The sequence below is a fragment of the Orcinus orca genome, chromosome 3, assembly GCF_937001465.1.
Source record: "Orcinus orca chromosome 3, mOrcOrc1.1, whole genome shotgun sequence".
Lineage (NCBI taxonomy): Eukaryota > Metazoa > Chordata > Mammalia > Artiodactyla > Delphinidae > Orcinus > Orcinus orca.
Genome location: NC_064561.1, coordinates 67,503,071 through 67,519,817, shown reverse-complemented (window position 1 = coordinate 67,519,817; position 16,747 = coordinate 67,503,071). Strand labels below are relative to the sequence as shown.

At 41.6% G+C, this 16,747-nt stretch overlaps 8 protein-coding genes and 1 long non-coding RNA gene across 11 annotated transcripts in view; 6 read left to right on the top strand and 3 right to left on the bottom strand.

Annotated features, from left to right (window-relative positions):
- Positions 1–16,747, top strand: part of LOC117196771 (uncharacterized) — a 190,218-nt gene that overhangs the window by 68,394 nt on the left and 105,077 nt on the right. The window lies entirely within an intron of this gene.
- LOC101286646 (transcription initiation factor TFIID subunit 7) overlaps positions 1–16,747 on the bottom strand; it is a 209,203-nt gene that overhangs the window by 100,348 nt on the left and 92,108 nt on the right. The window lies entirely within an intron of this gene.
- Positions 1–16,747, bottom strand: part of LOC101284110 (transcription initiation factor TFIID subunit 7) — a 179,059-nt gene that overhangs the window by 70,204 nt on the left and 92,108 nt on the right. The window lies entirely within an intron of this gene.
- The window catches only part of LOC125964116 (transcription initiation factor TFIID subunit 7), a 178,927-nt gene that overhangs the window by 70,204 nt on the left and 91,976 nt on the right, over positions 1–16,747 (bottom strand). The gene's annotated exons all lie outside the window — the stretch shown is intronic.
- LOC101284350 (protocadherin beta-2) overlaps positions 1–16,747 on the top strand; it is a 116,532-nt gene that overhangs the window by 48,316 nt on the left and 51,469 nt on the right. The gene's annotated exons all lie outside the window — the stretch shown is intronic.
- The window catches only part of LOC101280781 (protocadherin beta-4), an 80,906-nt gene that overhangs the window by 30,578 nt on the left and 33,581 nt on the right, over positions 1–16,747 (top strand). The window lies entirely within an intron of this gene.
- Positions 1–16,747, top strand: part of LOC101285117 (protocadherin beta-3) — a 78,186-nt gene that overhangs the window by 43,769 nt on the left and 17,670 nt on the right. The gene's annotated exons all lie outside the window — the stretch shown is intronic.
- Positions 634–3,200, top strand: LOC101280518 (protocadherin beta-6). The gene has a single exon (XM_049708683.1). It carries the CDS (start codon positions 807–809, stop codon positions 3,198–3,200), a length of 2,394 nt encoding a protein of 797 aa, XP_049564640.1. The 5' UTR covers positions 634–806.
- LOC101285882 (protocadherin beta-17-like) lies at positions 5,791–9,078 on the top strand. Its single transcript, XM_033406609.2, has one exon. It carries the CDS (start codon positions 5,798–5,800, stop codon positions 8,189–8,191), a length of 2,394 nt encoding a protein of 797 aa, XP_033262500.2. The 5' UTR covers positions 5,791–5,797; the 3' UTR covers positions 8,192–9,078.

Here is a 16,747-nt window from a genome sequence, read left to right as displayed (position 1 = left end):
CTCAATTTTCCTAATAGCCTAATTGTTCCCTGTACTGTGCAGGTGTGCCCACAAAACAAAGTAAGTATGTTGTTCATATCATATTATTAGCCATATAATTTAGAGAATGATTGTGTATTTTAAGATTGGTCTTGCTAACCAACTTTTACATTTTGTATAGTTTGTTGATGGGACAATTAAATAGTATACTTGGATTCAGAAATTACACTGCTCCTCAGAGATAAACTGCACTGCCAATGAATAAAAGTTGGTTATAGGAAGTTTACATTACCTGAGGGAATGATTCTTAAATGTGTTAGTTCGCATCAGAATCACTTAAGAAGTAAGACTGAAGTGCAAATTTCTGTTAGTACTGCCAGAGAATTTGATTCAAGTTCTAGAGGGGAGCTCAGGAATTGACTTTGAAAAAACACCCCGAGACTCCCAGGTAAGTCTTTATGCATGTGTTTCACACACTACAGTTTGAGAAACACTGACTTTTAAAAAAACCTTTTAATGCTCAGATTTTGGATGTGGTGTTGACCTGCAGCACCCCACGAAGTTATTAATTTGAACGCATGGTGGCAGTGCAGGCTAAGAGAGTGGATAAAAGCTCTGCATTCAGTGGACTCCATTTCACGGAGAAACCCAAGAAAAAAATACAGAACACACAGCTAAAGCTAAGATAGAAGTGTTCGGGGAGTGGACGCCACCAGACAAATTATAAGAACGAATTTGAAATTTTATAGCAGACATTTTGGAGGGTCAACGGCGGACGTGGTGATTGGGATTGGAAAAGGATTTTTCCTCTGGAACCAGACATAACAATGGAGATGGTGCAAACAAAAGTACATCATAAGAAAAGGCAAGTGGTGATCTTTATTATATTGATTCTTTTGTGGGAGGCAGGTTCAGAATCGATTCAGTACTCTATACTGGAGGAGACAGAAAGTGGCACATTTGTGGCCAACCTGACAAAGGACCTGGGACTCACAATGGGAGAGCTCGCTGCCCGGGCCGCCCGAGTTGTTTTTAAAGGGAATAGGCAGTATTTGCAGTTTGATCCAGAGACCTATGATTTGCTGCTAAATGAAAAACTGGACCGGGAGGAGCTTTGCGGCTCTACTGAGCCCTGTGTGCTACCCTTCCAAGTGTTACTGGAAAATCCCTTGCAGTTTTTTCAGGCTGCCTTGCTAATTAGAGATATAAATGACCACGCCCCAGAGTTCCCCGCTAGAGAAATGCTACTAAAAATATCAGAAATTACTATGCCAGGAAAGGTATTTCCTTTGAAAATGGCACAGGATTTAGACGCTGGTAGCAACAGCCTTCAGAGCTACAAAATCAGCTCCAATCCTCACTTCCACGTTCTCACTCGGAACCGCAAGGACGGCAGGAAGTCCCCAGAGCTGGTACTGGACAAGGCGTTGGACCGTGAGGAGCAGCCCGAGCTCAGGCTAATCCTCACAGCGCTGGATGGCGGGTCTCCGCCCCGGTCTGGGACCACAAAAATTCAGATCGTGGTCTTGGACAGCAATGACAACGCCCCCGAGTTTGCTCAGGAATTCTATGAGGCCCAAGTCCCTGAAAATAGCTCCGTGGGCTCTCTGGTTCTCACCGTCTCAGCGAGAGATTTAGACGCAGGATCCTTTGGGCAGGTATCTTATGCCCTATTTCAAGTCGATGATGTTAACCAACCCTTCGAAATAAACGCAAATACGGGAGAAATTCGACTGAGAAAGACATTGGATTTTGAGGAATTTCAATCATATCAGGTGGATGTTGAGGCCACAGATGGTGGGGGACTATCAGGAAAATGCAGTTTAGTCATCAAGGTCCTGGACGTGAATGACAATGCTCCCGAACTGACTATGTCGTCACTTACCAACCCCATCCCTGAAAACCTGCCTGAGATCATAGTGGCAGTTTTCAGCGTATCGGATGCAGATTCTGGACATAACCAACAGGTTACTTGTTCTATAGATGACAATCTCCCCTTTCTTCTAAGAACATCCGTTGAAAATTTCTACACCTTGGTAACAGAAGGAGCGCTGGACAGAGAGAGCAGAGCCGAGTACAACATCACCATCACCGTCACTGACATGGGAACCCCCAGGCTGAAAACCGAGCACAACATAACCGTGCTGGTGTCCGACGTCAACGACAACGCCCCCGCCTTCACCCAGACCTCCTACACCCTGTCCGTCCGCGAGAACAACAGCCCCGCCCTGCACATCGGCAGCGTCCGCGCCACAGACAGAGACGCGGGCGCCAACGCCCAGGTCACTTACTCGCTGCTGCCGCCCCTCGACGCGCACGTGCCCCTGGCCTCCCTGGTGTCCATCAACCCGGACAACGGCCACCTGTTCGCCCTGAGGTCCCTGGACTACGAGGCCCTGCGTGCCTTCGAGTTCCGCGTGAGCGCCGCCGACCGCGGCTCGCCCGCGCTCAGCAGCCAGGCGCTGGTGCGCGTGCTCGTAGCGGACGACAACGACAACGCGCCCTTCGTGCTGTACCCGCTGCAGAACGCCTCGGCGCCCTGCACCGAGCTGGTGCCCAGGGCGGCCGAGGCGGGCTACCTGGTGACCAAGGTGGTGGCGGTGGACGGCGACTCGGGCCAGAACGCCTGGCTGTCGTACCAGCTGCTCAAGGCCACGGAGCCCGGCCTGTTCGGCGTGTGGGCGCACAACGGCGAGGTGCGCACGGCCCGGCTGCTGAGCGAGCGCGACGCGGCCAAGCACAGGCTGCTGGTGCTGGTCAAGGACAACGGCGAGCCGCCGCTCTCGGCCAGCGTCACGCTGCACGTGCTGCTGGTGGACGGCTTCTCGCAGCCCTACCTGCCGGCCCCTGAAGCGGAAGCGGCGGACGCGGCCCCGGCCGCCCCGCTCACCGTCTACCTGGTGGTGGCCTTGGCGTCGGTGTCGTCGCTCTTCCTCTTTTCGGTGCTGGTGTTCGTCGCGGTGTGGCTGTGCAGGAGGGGCGGGGCGGCCTCGGTGGGTCGCTGCTCGGTGCCCGAGGGCCACTTTCCGGGCCACCTGGTGGACGTCAGCGGCACGGGGACCCTGTCCCAGAGCTACCAGTACGAGGTGTGTCTGACGGGAGGCCCTGGGACCAGCGAGTTCAAGTTTCTGAAACCTATTCACCCTAACTTCCCTCCCCAGGGCACTAGGAGGGAAATGGAGGAAAACCCCACCGTTCGGAATAGTTTCCTGTTCAGTTAAGTATCGGATTATTCTATTAAACCCTACTTAATAAGTTAGAAATCTCTTTTAAGTTAAACCTACATGTTACTAATGCATAATACTGACGGTCCGTTTTCCTGATTATTTTATTACTGTTCCTTAGGGTGAAATTTTAAAAAATCAGGTACTGGGTATGCACAGTATTTTCCCTATATTATCGTTAGTAGTTTTTAAAAATTACTCTCACTCAAGTATATTTGAAAATTTGAACAAAAGTAAATTTTTATTTGCATTATTTAAACAATTTTTAATTGAATAATCTATCCTTTTTACAAAAATTATATTCCAAAGTCCTTAAGATTGTATTTCTAAGTAGTGGTGACAATTGTCATCACTACTGCTATGTAGGGAAAAAGTTTTAATGTATTTAATATTATTTAATCAAATATTTAAAATTTTAATGTGATATTATTGAATGTATTTGATATTATTTAAAATGGAACTGGGCTTAACTAAATTATATTTAGCTGTGTTCTGTGTCCAAATAAGTGAACTATCATGGCTCTTTTGTCAGGGATGATTACCAATCAATTCAATAAGTGTAGGGAACACTTACTGTTTTGTATTCCCAGTATAAGTTTAGGGTAACTAAAGTGTGGAAAACTAAAGATAAACGCTAAAGATGACTAAATGCTAAAATAGCCATTCATATTTATGTGTATTTCAGTATACCACAATAGCCAATACATATTTTCTATGAATATAGACTTAACAAAATTATCAACACATTAAATTAGTTTGTGAGCTTCATATAAGAATATGCTGGCCCTTTTAAAACAACACCAAGCCAATTATAAATGCTTAATAAATATTTGCTAAATGTTATTAACATACCAATAGTGAATTTAAAAAAATAACTTTCAAGGAATTAGTAATACTAATATTCTCTTTACAATATAGTATCCTTGCCAATAAGTGAAATTATTAAATATCACTGTTTTAACTTTCCTTCTAAACAGAAAACATCCTTGTTCACCCTAATCTCTATTACAGAATATAAAGTGCTTGAGAGTACATTTTATCTCCTTGTCTTTGTCTAACAGTTTGCAAGTTCAGAGGTATTTTTGGTAAAATCCAAATTATACTTTTCAAACTCCTCCTCCTTCTATATGTGTGATACCTGCCAAGCCCTAAGTAAGTTATGAGCAGCAGGTTACTAGCTTATGTCAGATTTTCCCTTCCAGCCCTGTGTATGCACCATTTATCTTTATTAACCACAAAATCATTTACTTTCACAGTTTAACCCATATTTGATTTTATTTTTGTTGGTTATATTTGTAGTATTTTATGAAATATCCCTCTTTACAAGGTCCCATCAAAGTCTGGCAGTGACAATTGAGTGAATATTTTCTTTTTATCCTTAATTAAAATGGAACTGGGCTTAACTAAATTATATTTAGCTGTGTTCTGTGTCCAAATAAATGAACTATCATGGCTCTTTTGTCAGGGATGATTACTGATCAATTCAATGAGTGTAGGGAACCCTTACTGTTTTGTATTACCAGATATTTCCCCTCTCCTCCTTCATTCTTCTTTGGGGGAACTGCTTCTTACTCCAACCACATGGCTTTACTTGTTGCAGTGGATTTTTTCAGTAACCCCATCTGCACAGTTCCAGAGGGTGTACACTGGGATGGGCCCTGTCCAATGCTGACAGGTCAAAACCCTTCCCTAGAAAGTATATGTTTGACTTCATTGGCTTTATTGCCTTCTTCATGTTTGCAGAAAGACATTGCCTGAATTCAGAACTTACTGATTTCCAATAAAACAAATGGGCATTTCTTCTCAACTTTAGTGAGCTATGCGCACAATGAGTTTATGAAGGAAAAAAAATTCCCCAAGGTTATGTATACAGAGACTGAAAAGAAATCACATTTTTCAGAAGTTACAGGCACACTGCAATTTGACTGGGAGTAGAAACTGGATTTAAAATTTTATAACTTCTAACACGATAGAACAAATTCGTATTTTTGTAATAGAATGTAAGCTCCTGAGAGCAAGAATTTTTGTGTTTAATTTACCGCTTTATCCTGAGAAGCTAGAAAAATTCCTGCACAGAGAAATACTTATTAAATAAATAAATAAAATTATCTTGAGCCCAGTTTTGTCTACTGAACTTGTACCTTTATAGAGAAGATGAATATATAGATAAATAGGTATTACTTTGCTCTCACAACTGTTGTTAGATACTTGAACAAAACTGCATCACAGGTGAGGGGGAAAGGAGTTTATAACACTCTATGACCCAAAAGGTGTTCAATGCAGTTTAGCTACTATTACGTTACTCTTTGAAATAAAGACTACCTGAAGTTGTGAAGCAGAACGCTTGGTGGCGCTGCAGGTTAAGAGAGTGAAAAACTGTCGCTGCATGCTCCCAGACTCCATAAAAACCGATCCGTTTCTGGCAGCTCACAAAGGAAACATTCACGCTGATGGGTAAAGAAGATTTCAGAGAGGCAGCTATCCCCCTGTCAACGTTAAGAGCTAACTCAAGATTACTGAACCAAGATAGCAGAGTTGGCTGCAAAACAATTATTTTGTGATTAAATACTGCATCTTTTAGACCCGGAGGAACCATGGAGACGCCGCTACCCAAAGCGACGCAAAAAAGGCAAGTGACTGCCATTATTATTCTATTACTATTGTGGGAGGTGGGTGGTGCGGTCATTAAGTATTCCGTTCTAGAAGAGAGACACAGCGGCTCATTTGTGGCCAACCTAGCAAAAGATCTGGGGTTGGGCTTAGGAGAGCTGGCCTCGCGGGGCGCCCGGATTCTTTCCAAAGGGAATAAACAGCATTTGCAGGTCGAGCACAAGAGTGGGAATTTGCTCCTAAAAGAAAAACTGGACCGGGAAGAGTTGTGCGGTGACATGGATCCATGTATACTGCATTTCCAGGTGTTACTGAAAAACCCGGTGCAGTTTATTCAAGGTGAATTACAGCTCCAAGACGTAAATGACCATGCCCCTGAGTTCCTGGAAAATGAAATCCTACTGAAAATCTCAGAAAGTAGCCATACAGGAACCGCATTTCCTTTGAAAATAGCTCAAGATTTAGATGTGGGCAGTAACACAGTTCAGAACTACACAATTAGCACCAACTTCCATTTCCACCTTTTCACTCGAAATCGCAGCGACGGCAGGAAATACCCGGAGCTGGTGCTGGCCAAAGAGCTGGACCGTGAGGAGCAGCCAGAGCTCAGGTTAACCCTCACGGCGCTGGATGGTGGGTCACCGCCAAAGACTGGGACTTCCCAGGTTCTCATCATGGTCCTGGACATAAATGACAACGCCCCTGAATTTGCTCAGCAGCTCCACGAGGTGCAGGTCCCAGAGAACAGCCCTATAGGCTCCCTTGTCATCACTGTCTCTGCCAGAGATTTGGATGCTGGGACCCACGGAGAGCTCTCCTACTCATTTTTCCAATCATCAAATCAAGTCATTCAGGCCTTTGAAATCAACACAGTAACGGGGGATATTCGATTGAAAAAAATGTTGGATTTTGAGGAAATTCGATCTTACCGTATGGAAATTGAGGCCTCAGACGGTGGGGGTCTTTCAGGAAAATGCACTGTAGCCATAGAAGTGACGGATGTAAACGATAACGCCCCTGAATTGACCATGTCATTACTCATGAATGATATCCCAGAAAACACCCCTGACACTGTGGTCGCTATTTTCGGAATTTCAGATCCAGACGCCGGGGACAATGGCAAAATGATGTGTTACATCCAAGACCATCTCCCATTCCTTCTGAAAATTTCTGTAGAAAATTTCTACACCTTGGTAACAGAAGGAGCGCTGGACAGAGAGAGCAGAGCCGAGTACAACATCACCATCACCGTCACTGACATGGGAACCCCCAGGCTGAAAACCGAGCACAACATAACCGTGCTGGTGTCCGACGTCAACGACAACGCCCCCGCCTTCACCCAGACCTCCTACACCCTGTCCGTCCGCGAGAACAACAGCCCCGCCCTGCACATCGGCAGCGTCCGCGCCACAGACAGAGACGCGGGCGCCAACGCCCAGGTCACCTACTCGCTGCTGCCGCCCCTCGACGCGCACGTGCCCCTGGCCTCCCTGGTGTCCATCAACCCGGACAACGGCCACCTGTTCGCCCTGAGGTCCCTGGACTACGAGGCCCTGCGGGCGTTCGAGTTCCGCGTGGGCGCCGCCGACCGCGGCTCGCCCGCGCTCAGCAGCCAGGCGCTGGTGCGCGTGCTCGTGGCGGACGACAACGACAACGCGCCCTTCGTGCTGTACCCGCTGCAGAACGCCTCGGCGCCCTGCACCGAGCTGGTGCCCAGGGCGGCCGAGGCGGGCTACCTGGTGACCAAGGTGGTGGCGGTGGACGGCGACTCGGGCCAGAACGCCTGGCTGTCGTACCAGCTGCTCAAGGCCACGGAGCCCGGGCTGTTCGGCGTGTGGGCGCACAACGGCGAGGTGCGCACGGCCCGGCTGCTGAGCGAGCGCGACGCGGCCAAGCACAGGCTGCTGGTGCTGGTCAAGGACAACGGCGAGCCGCCGCTCTCGGCCAGCGTCACGCTGCACGTGCTGCTGGTGGACGGCTTCTCGCAGCCCTACCTGCCGGCCCCTGAAGCGGAAGCGGTGGACGCGGCCCCGGCCGCCCCTCTCACCGTCTACCTGGTGGTCGCCTTGGCGTCGGTGTCGTCGCTCTTCCTCTTTTCGGTGCTGGTGTTCGTCGCGGTGTGGCTGTGCAGGAGGGGCGGGGCGGCCTCGGTGGGTCGCTGCTCGGTGCCCGAGGGCCCCTTTCCGGACCACCTACTGGGCGTCAGCGGCACGGGGACCCTGTCCCAGAGCTACCAGTACGAGGTGTGTCTGACGGGAGGCTCCGGGACCAGGGAGTTCAAGTGTCTGAAACCTCTTGTCCCCAACATCATGGGTGAAGGGGTTGGTACGGACACCGAGGAAAACTCGAACTTTAGAAACCATTTGGGGTTCAGTTAAGAATCTCACTTGACAAGACGTGATAAATGATCATATTCACTAATGTATTAATTTCCAACCCTTTCATTCACATAGAGCTTACATATTCACTCATTCGTAAGTTTTGTCATATTTATAGTTTGAAGTATTTTACATTCAGAATCTCTAGGTGTTTTTTATTGTTGCTGTCTTTTTTTTTTTTTAAGCCCTTCACATTTTGCATGTGAGATGAGACATTAAATGGTGAAATGGTCTCAGTTTTTTGGTGGTCAGATTTTCGGAAGTCACAAATGTTTTCAGATTCCTGATATTTGAGCTTGTTCGTTGATATCTTGTTATGACTAAGAGAATTATGTTTTACGATTATCATAGCATGTCAGGCTATTGTAAATGATGGCTTTTAGGTTTAAAAATAATTTTCACCTATGCAAAACATTTTGTGACCTCGAATATCGCTGGATTTCTGTAGTGTTGTTTTGAAAACACTATTGTCTTTCCTCAAATGAACTAATATTTTATCTGGATGTTTTCTGAGTATTCTCTTTTACAAAATTGATATTATTTAGACCGTCTGCCATAATTTAAAAGGACTTAATCCCAGTTAAATAGAAAAAATGTTGGTAGAGTTATGATTTCTTTTTCATAATAAATGGTTTTTAGTATGCAAATAATGATTTTCATTCTTTTAAAATAATATGTAGTCACATGATTCAAACATATTCAATAAGACCAAAAGAGAAAGTGAATTAACACCATGATTCTCCCACTCATGAATAATTATCAATGTCATCATCATTCTAAAATATTTCTATGATGCTTATAAGTTACTAGCTGGATGGAAATAATTTTATAAAACGAATCTGTAAGAAACTGCTTCTTTATAATTAAAACCATCAGATTTTACTGAAATATAATAAAAATAATATGAAACTACAGAACTTGGTTAAGCTTAAGTAAATATTTCCTATAAGGTTAACAAACAGGAGTATGGTGCATATTAAGATATTAGCAATAATCAACTGCCTGCTGAAAGACGAGCAAATAAACATTCTTACACTTCCTCCTCTCCTCACCTTACTTTATACTTTTGTTATATGTAGTTACCTTAACAATGTTTATAACACTTACAATGTGTTTTAAAAGGATAATCTTCATAATTGTTTAGACATTTTATGTTTCAAATATTTAAGTCGTCAAATAACGCTACTTTTTTCAAGCTTATTCAAGTCTGTCCAGAGGTAACAACTTTTGAACCTTTTGTTTTTTTCCCGCATTATATTTGCCTCCATATTTCTAAATAATATGTTTACAAAATGCTTTTTCTCAAATTTAAGTTTTAGATATTATCCATTTACTTCCAAAGGGCACACACACAAACTTGCACATTTCTTCTACCCCATCCTCTCTCATACCTGTATCATTATTCTGTTTAAATAGTGTTTAAATAATTATGACTATGTAAATATCACTTAGACCCAAACCTCATATTGCTCTAAGATTTTGTTTCTATTTCTTTACTCTTAAGTTAATAATTGCCTCATTTTCCACTTTACTTTAAAACCCTTAGAAGAAAACATAGGTGTAAATTTTTCTATGTACATATTTTAAAGTTATCCCCATACTTTCTAAAGTCTAAAGCTCCTCATTGTATTATTAAGCCCATAAAGAAAACCTCTCAGTTCCATTATTTTTTCTTGGAGCTATTCTGGAGCCACCCAGACTCCTGCTCAATTGTACACTATTTTCTCTCTAGACCTACTCCACAGCTGGCAGTTTGGGGTTTGCTATACCCTTCATCCTGGAAATTTCTTTTCTCTCTCTCATGTGTTTGATTTCATTTTCTGCATTTATTATGTCTTCCTCTTTATTGGTTTACCCCCCTAAATTCCTGAAAAATATTTGGTGACAAATTTATTCAGAACTTGAACATCTGAAAATTTTGGATGCTATAAAATCAAATGTTGATTTGTTGATTTTGTTGGATGTGGAATTATAGGTGAGGAATTATTTGCTACTAGTATTTTGAAGGCATTGCTTCATTGTCTTCTAATCTCCAATGTTGAGATATTCAACATTCTGATTACCCATTTTTTCTGAAACCTATTTTTTTCCTAGATCCCTGGTTCTCAACTGGGGGCAAATTTGCCACCCAGCAACATCTGGTAATGTGTGGAAACGTTTTTGATTGTCACAAGTGGAGGAGATGGTGCTAGTGGCATCTGGTGGGTAGAGGCCAGGGATGCTGCTAAACATTCTACAATGCACTGGACAGCCCCCTGCCCACAAAGAAGTATATGGCCCCAAATGCCAATAGTGTTGTAGCTGAGAAACCTCGCTCAAGATGAAATTAGGTCATATATTATCTCCATTGTTGTAGAATTTCTTAATTATGTGTCATAGTGTAAGAATTTTGTCGTTTACTGTGATAAATACCCAATGAGATTTGTCAATCTTGTGTAATGTGTTCTTTAGACTAAGACAGGATTTGGGATTTGTGTGTGTGTGTGTGTGTGTAATTTAAAAAATGATTTCCTCTATTCAGTGTTCTTTGTTTTCTTATTCTGTAACTCTTGTTAGTTGTATAGTGACCTCCTTGGTTGATATTTAATTTTTCTTAACATTTCTCTATTTACTATTTTTGTCTTTATTTCCCTGGATTCTAATAGATTTTCTCAACCTATTTTTTAACACTTCTGATTGAGTTTTAAGCTTTTGCTAGTATAGTTTTCCTCTCAAAAAGCTCTCTTGTTCTCTGAAGGTTCTTTCTATAGCTTTTTAGCTTTTAATTTTTAAATTGAGATGTGATTTACATACCCTAACAGTCACATTTTAAAGCTGTTCAGTGGTTTTTAGCATATTCAAACAGTTGTACAATCATTACTGCTGTCTAATTCCAGAACATTTTCATCACCCTGAAAAGAAACCTGGTTCCCATTAGTGGTTACTTTCCCTTCTCTCCTCCCTCTAGCCTTCAGCAACCACTTATCAACTTTATGTCTCTATGGATTTGTCTGTTCTGGACATTTTATATAAATGGAATCATACAACATGTAGCCTTTTGGGTCTGTCTTCATTCACTTAGCATGTTTCCAAGGTTCATCCGTGTCGTGGCACGTATCAATACTTCATTCCTTTTTATGGCCAAATAATATTAATGTGGTATTGATGTACCATATTTTATCAGCTGATGGACGTTTGGGTTTGTTTCCACTTTTTCACTATTATGAATAATGCTGCTGTGAACATTCATGTACAAGTTTTTATGTGGATGTATGTTTTTGATCCTCTTGGGCATATACCCAGAATTAGAATTGCTAGGTCATAAATACAGTTACTCTGTTTAACTTCTTAAGAAATGTCAAACTGTTTTCTAAAGTAACTGTACCATTTAACATTCCCATTGACAGTGTAGGAGGATTCCAGTTTCTCCTCACCAACACTTGTTATTTTCTTTTTGATTATAGCTATCCTAGATGGTGTGAAGTAGTATCTCATTGTGGTTTGGTTTGCATTTCCCAGATGGCAAATGATGTTGAGCATCTTTTCATTTGCTTATTGACCATCTGAATATCTTCTTTGGAGAAATATCCACTCAAATGCTTTGCACATTTAAAAACAGGATTTTGGTCTTTTTATTGTTGAGTTGGAGTAGTTCTTTATTCTGGATACTAGACCCTTATTAGACATATGATTTACAAATATTTTCTCCTATTCTGTGGTTTGTCTTTTAAATTTATTGATAGTATCCTTTGAAGCACAAAAGATTTTTTTATTTTAATGAAACCCAATTTATTTATTTTTTCCTTTGGTTGCTTATTATGCTTTTGGTGTCATATCTAAAACATCATTGCCTAATCCAAAGTCATGAAGATTTACACCTATGTTTTCTTCTAAGGGTTTTATAGTTTTAGCCCTTACACTTAGGTCTTTATCAATCAATGGCAGCCTTTTATTGTATCACAGAGGCTTGGTCTTTTCTTATACTTCTGAAGATATTAATTTTAATTAATTTTAAGGTTTTTAAAATTTTTCTTCTAATCCTAGCATTTCATTTTTCTTTAGTATTACTTTTATCCTCTCTGTCTTTGTTCTCCACTCTCATGTTAGAGACTTTCCTTTTTATGTATTATGCTGCTTGGCTGTCTGTTTTTTGTTTTTGTTCTTTTTCCATGAGACAATAAAAAGCTGATTAGGCACTGCATGTTTGGGTGGGACTAGTTGAGTGGTGGATCTCACCTTAGAATAATTAAATAGGAAAAAACATTTTGCTTGGGGACCAAAAGTTAATATCTGTAAATCTCTTCTCTTGGGCCTATGTTGTTTTCCAGAGAAGAATTCAGTAAGAATGGGAGTAGTGGTGGAAGGTATTATAAAGAAGGCACTCAGCACTCTGAGAGCTCATTGGTTGGAAATGGGGTCTTAATCAGTATGTAGAATTTCTTTAATACTCTTCTCAATAAGGTCTCAGCCCTACCCTCAGTTGTGCTAGTGTCCCTCAGTCCAGCCTTGTCTATATAACATCAACAAATAGTGTACCTCCCATTTCCTGCCACTAAGAGAAAAGGGAGGGCACCTTGCTTCAGTGACTGGGGAAGGAATTCTCAGATACATGTAGTCCTTGTACAGATTTTCAGCCACTGTTGTTTTCAGCCTCTCCTTGGACCCTCAATATGAATCATTACTTTGGTTGGATTTGATTTTCTTATTAATCCTACCCACCTGCACCCCTACTTTCTACTCTCATTTGACAACAGAAAAAAGTAAAATCTGTCCATAACCAATTGTCTGTATACTTTGCATCTTCCAAAAATTTTAGTGACTTTTCTCCCCTGCTGTTTACTCTTCTATTTTTTTGTCTTCATAGGTTCATTTATGTTAAACCTTTGCTCTCTATTGTTTAAATGAAGTTTCATGGGGGAATTGATATAAACTGGTATGCTCAAACTGGAAATGATAATGCCATCCTTACTCTCAGTTATTTTATCCCAGCTTCCCCAAACCTGAATTATTTATAGTGCATCATCTCTTGGTTTACTGGATTTCATCAGGTGTAATCCTTTAGAGAAGAGTTTATAGGTGCTGTATTTCTTGAATTATCACATGCTTGAGAAGTGTTATTTAGCTGGGTATAAAATTCTTCAGTCAACTTTCTTCAGAGATTTGTTGATACCAAATATTACATTAACCCTTTCATCAGTTTCTCAGTTCATCTATAAATTGACTGAATTTTATCCTTAAGTAGTTTTTTTCAAAATAAGCACTCATGAATGCTAATGCAATGTTTTATAAATTCTTTCCTGTTTGCTGCATTATTATCTTTGTACTTGAACATCTCGGCTAGGTATAACATTATTGAGCCATAATATCTTTCCCTCAGAACCCTGAAGACATTTCCATTATGTTCTGGTATTAAATGTTGATGAGCAGAAGTCTGAGGCTATCTTCTTCATCTGTAGATGACTTGCTTTCTACCCTTGAAATTCATTATCTTTATCAGGTTATGTCTTAAGTTTGATACTTCTGTATTATCTTCCCTGAAGCTCAGTGTACCTTTTCAATCTGTTCTGTGCAGCTTCAAGTATGTCACTTATTTACTTATATATGGTAAGTATAAATGGTTTTTAACTCTGATAGTTCCCACATCTGAAGTTTGTATGGGTCTATTTCTGCTGTATTGTTTCTTATTCTTCTCATTTATGTTGTCTGTTTGTTCGTGTGAATTATATGGTTGACTGCACCTGAAAATTTATTTGTAGGGTGTCCTCAAAGCCTTGGTTGCATGTTCCATCTTTCAAAAGTGGTTTTCATTTGTTTTAGCCAGGATAGAAACACTATAAATAGGGGACCATCACAAACCAAGTTATAGCTTAAGGTTTCTTGCAAGTCAACCTATGCAGATTCAAAATACAAACACACATGAGGCCCATTCGGTAGCTACAATTTCCCCCGCATGTTTTCTCTTCTCTTTCTTCTGCTCTACTTAACACCAGGGAGCCTTCTATATAATTCCCTGGAGTTGAGGGGAGGGAGCAGGTTTAGATTTTTTTGGTGTTTACACTGTGTTTATATTGTGGATGTAGCCCTGTGGGGTCCCTTAAAATGGGGAGGATCTTCATTATAATATGCTGCACCTCTGGCTGGCCCTGAGACTTGATTTGTATTTCTTTGATCTCACATCACTTCAAATCAAAGCCCAAGGGAAAATTAAAAAAAAAAAAAAAAAAGAAAATGTTTTCACATGCCCTGAAAGAATAATAAGTTTTGTTGTTTTGATATACTGTTTACCCTTCTATTACAGGCTTCCATCAAAAATTAGGCTATTGGGCTTCCCTGATGGTGCAGTAGTTGAGAGTCCGCCTGCCGATGCAGGGGACACGGGTTCGCGCCCCGGTCCGGGAAGATCCCACATGCCGCGGAGCGGCTGGGCCCGTGAGCCATGGCCGCTGAGCCTGTGCATGTGGAGCCTGTGCTCCACAATGGGAGAGGCCACAACAGTGAGAGGCCCGCGTACCGCAAAAAAAAAAAAAAAAAAAAATTAGGCTATTTTCACCTCTTTAATATTTTAAGGTGATTTATTTTATTTTATTTTATTTCATTTTTTGGCTGGACCATGGGGCTTTCGGGATCTTAGTTCCCCAACCAGGGATCCAACCCAGGCCCCTGGCAGTGGAAGTGCAGCGTCCTAACCATTGGACCACCAGGGAATTCCCTAAAGTGATTTTTAAAGTCTTGTCCATCACTTTTTATTGTTTTGCACATGAGGTGCATCTGAATTTTCATCAGTTTCAGAAATAAAAGCTCTGCCTAATGTCTTTTCAATTTGAAGATTCAATTTTGCCATAATTTCAATGACATATTAGGCTATTTTTTCTTTGAATCCATTGAATATAATGTTCCATTCATTGGGTATTCTGCCCAGTCAAATCAATGATCTCCCTTCCCTATTAAATTATAAGCTCCTCATGGAGAGAGCTGTTTTTCTACTGTGTTTAGAAAAATACATACTGAAGTAATTATGGATGAATGAGTATTGAATAAATTAATGAATAAATTTCAATCTGTTATTTTATTGTCTGGCTTTATAAACTTAAAAACTATAACAAGGGCTTCCCTGGTGGCGCAGTGGTTAAGAATCCGCCTGCCAATGCAAGGGACACAGGTTCAAGCCCTGGCCCGGGAAGATCCCACATGCCACGGGGCAACTAAGCCTGTGCGCCACAACTACTGAGCCTGAGCTCTAGAGCCTGCAAGCCACAACTACTGAGCCCACGTGCCACAACTACTGAAGCCTGCACACCTAGAGCCCGTGCTCTGCAACAAGAGAAGCCATGACAATGAGAAGCCCGTGCACCGCAATGAAGAATAGCCCCCGCTCACCGCAAATAGAGAAAGCCCGCACCCAGCAACGAAGACCCAACACAGCCAAAATAAAAAAAATTAATTTATTTTAAAAAAACTAACAAAATATTTTATTTATAAAATGCTTATATACTATTTACACTATTTGATACTTGCTTCATTCACCTAACTATGTATCATTTAGGATATGTGAGCCAAGGACTTCCCTGGTGGTCCAGCGGTTAAGACTCCATCTTTCCACTGGAGGGGGCACGGGTTCCATCCCTGGCCGGGGGAACTGAGATCCCACATGCTGAGTGGTGTGGCCAAAAAGAAAAAAACAATGTGAGCCAGTTATCATCTTTTAAAATGTATGTGATGTTGAGCCCTTTTCTTATTTATCCACAGATAATTAAATTTTAAAAGTAATTTTTATCTACCATGTTGCCTGTGAGGGGCGAAAGAAAGTGTTTATGGCTCACTTTTAGACCATGCTCTGTTTTGTAAAAATATACACATTAAATTTATTAAAATTTTCATCCTTAGTCTCTCAGGAGTGCACCCATAATTTTTCATTCTTCCCTATTCTTAAACCAAGACATGTTAGCTTAAGAGAATAGTGCCTTAACTGCTTAATGAGTTTATATTTTACATCTTTTCCTTTACAAACTCTAATTGAGAAGCTCCTATTCCTTATAATTCAAGTGAAGGTATAAAACTGAATTATTCAGAGTTCAAGACAAAAACAAAAAAACAGAAACCATTCTACGTACATCTAACTAAAGGAAAAAAAAGAAATTTTATAGAGGGAATTAGTTGCTTACAAAAGCAGAAGAAATGGACAAGCAGAAGCGAGAATCAACACTGAACTACTGGTTTTGAAGGCATACTACCATTGTTGCCATAGAGAAATTAGGAAGCTGCTGCTGCTGCTACTACCCAAACTGCTACTCCCACAACGGCCTCTCCTCTCCCACCTCCAAAATTGGTGACTACACAGTGGAACATAGAGTCTGGCTGCCGCAATGGCCTCCAGTTCCCCATGAAACTGATGGCTAGACACAGAAATGCTGACTTGGCTGCAAGCACTCACATCTTTCTGACCTGCTGGTCAGCAGCAATGACAACATGAAGATGACCTTTGCCTGTCTTCAAAGGCTCATGTGAGGGCATCTCACTGGTAAAATCTAATTTACATCCAGAATAATAATTCAAAGGAGTCTGTAAAATGGAGTTTTA

Coding starts and splice junctions, on each gene's coding strand:
- LOC101280518 (XM_049708683.1), top strand. CDS start 807: ATGGAGATGGTGCAAACAAAAGTACATCATAAGAAAAGGCAAGTGGTG.
- LOC101285882 (XM_033406609.2), top strand. CDS start 5,798: ATGGAGACGCCGCTACCCAAAGCGACGCAAAAAAGGCAAGTGACTGCC.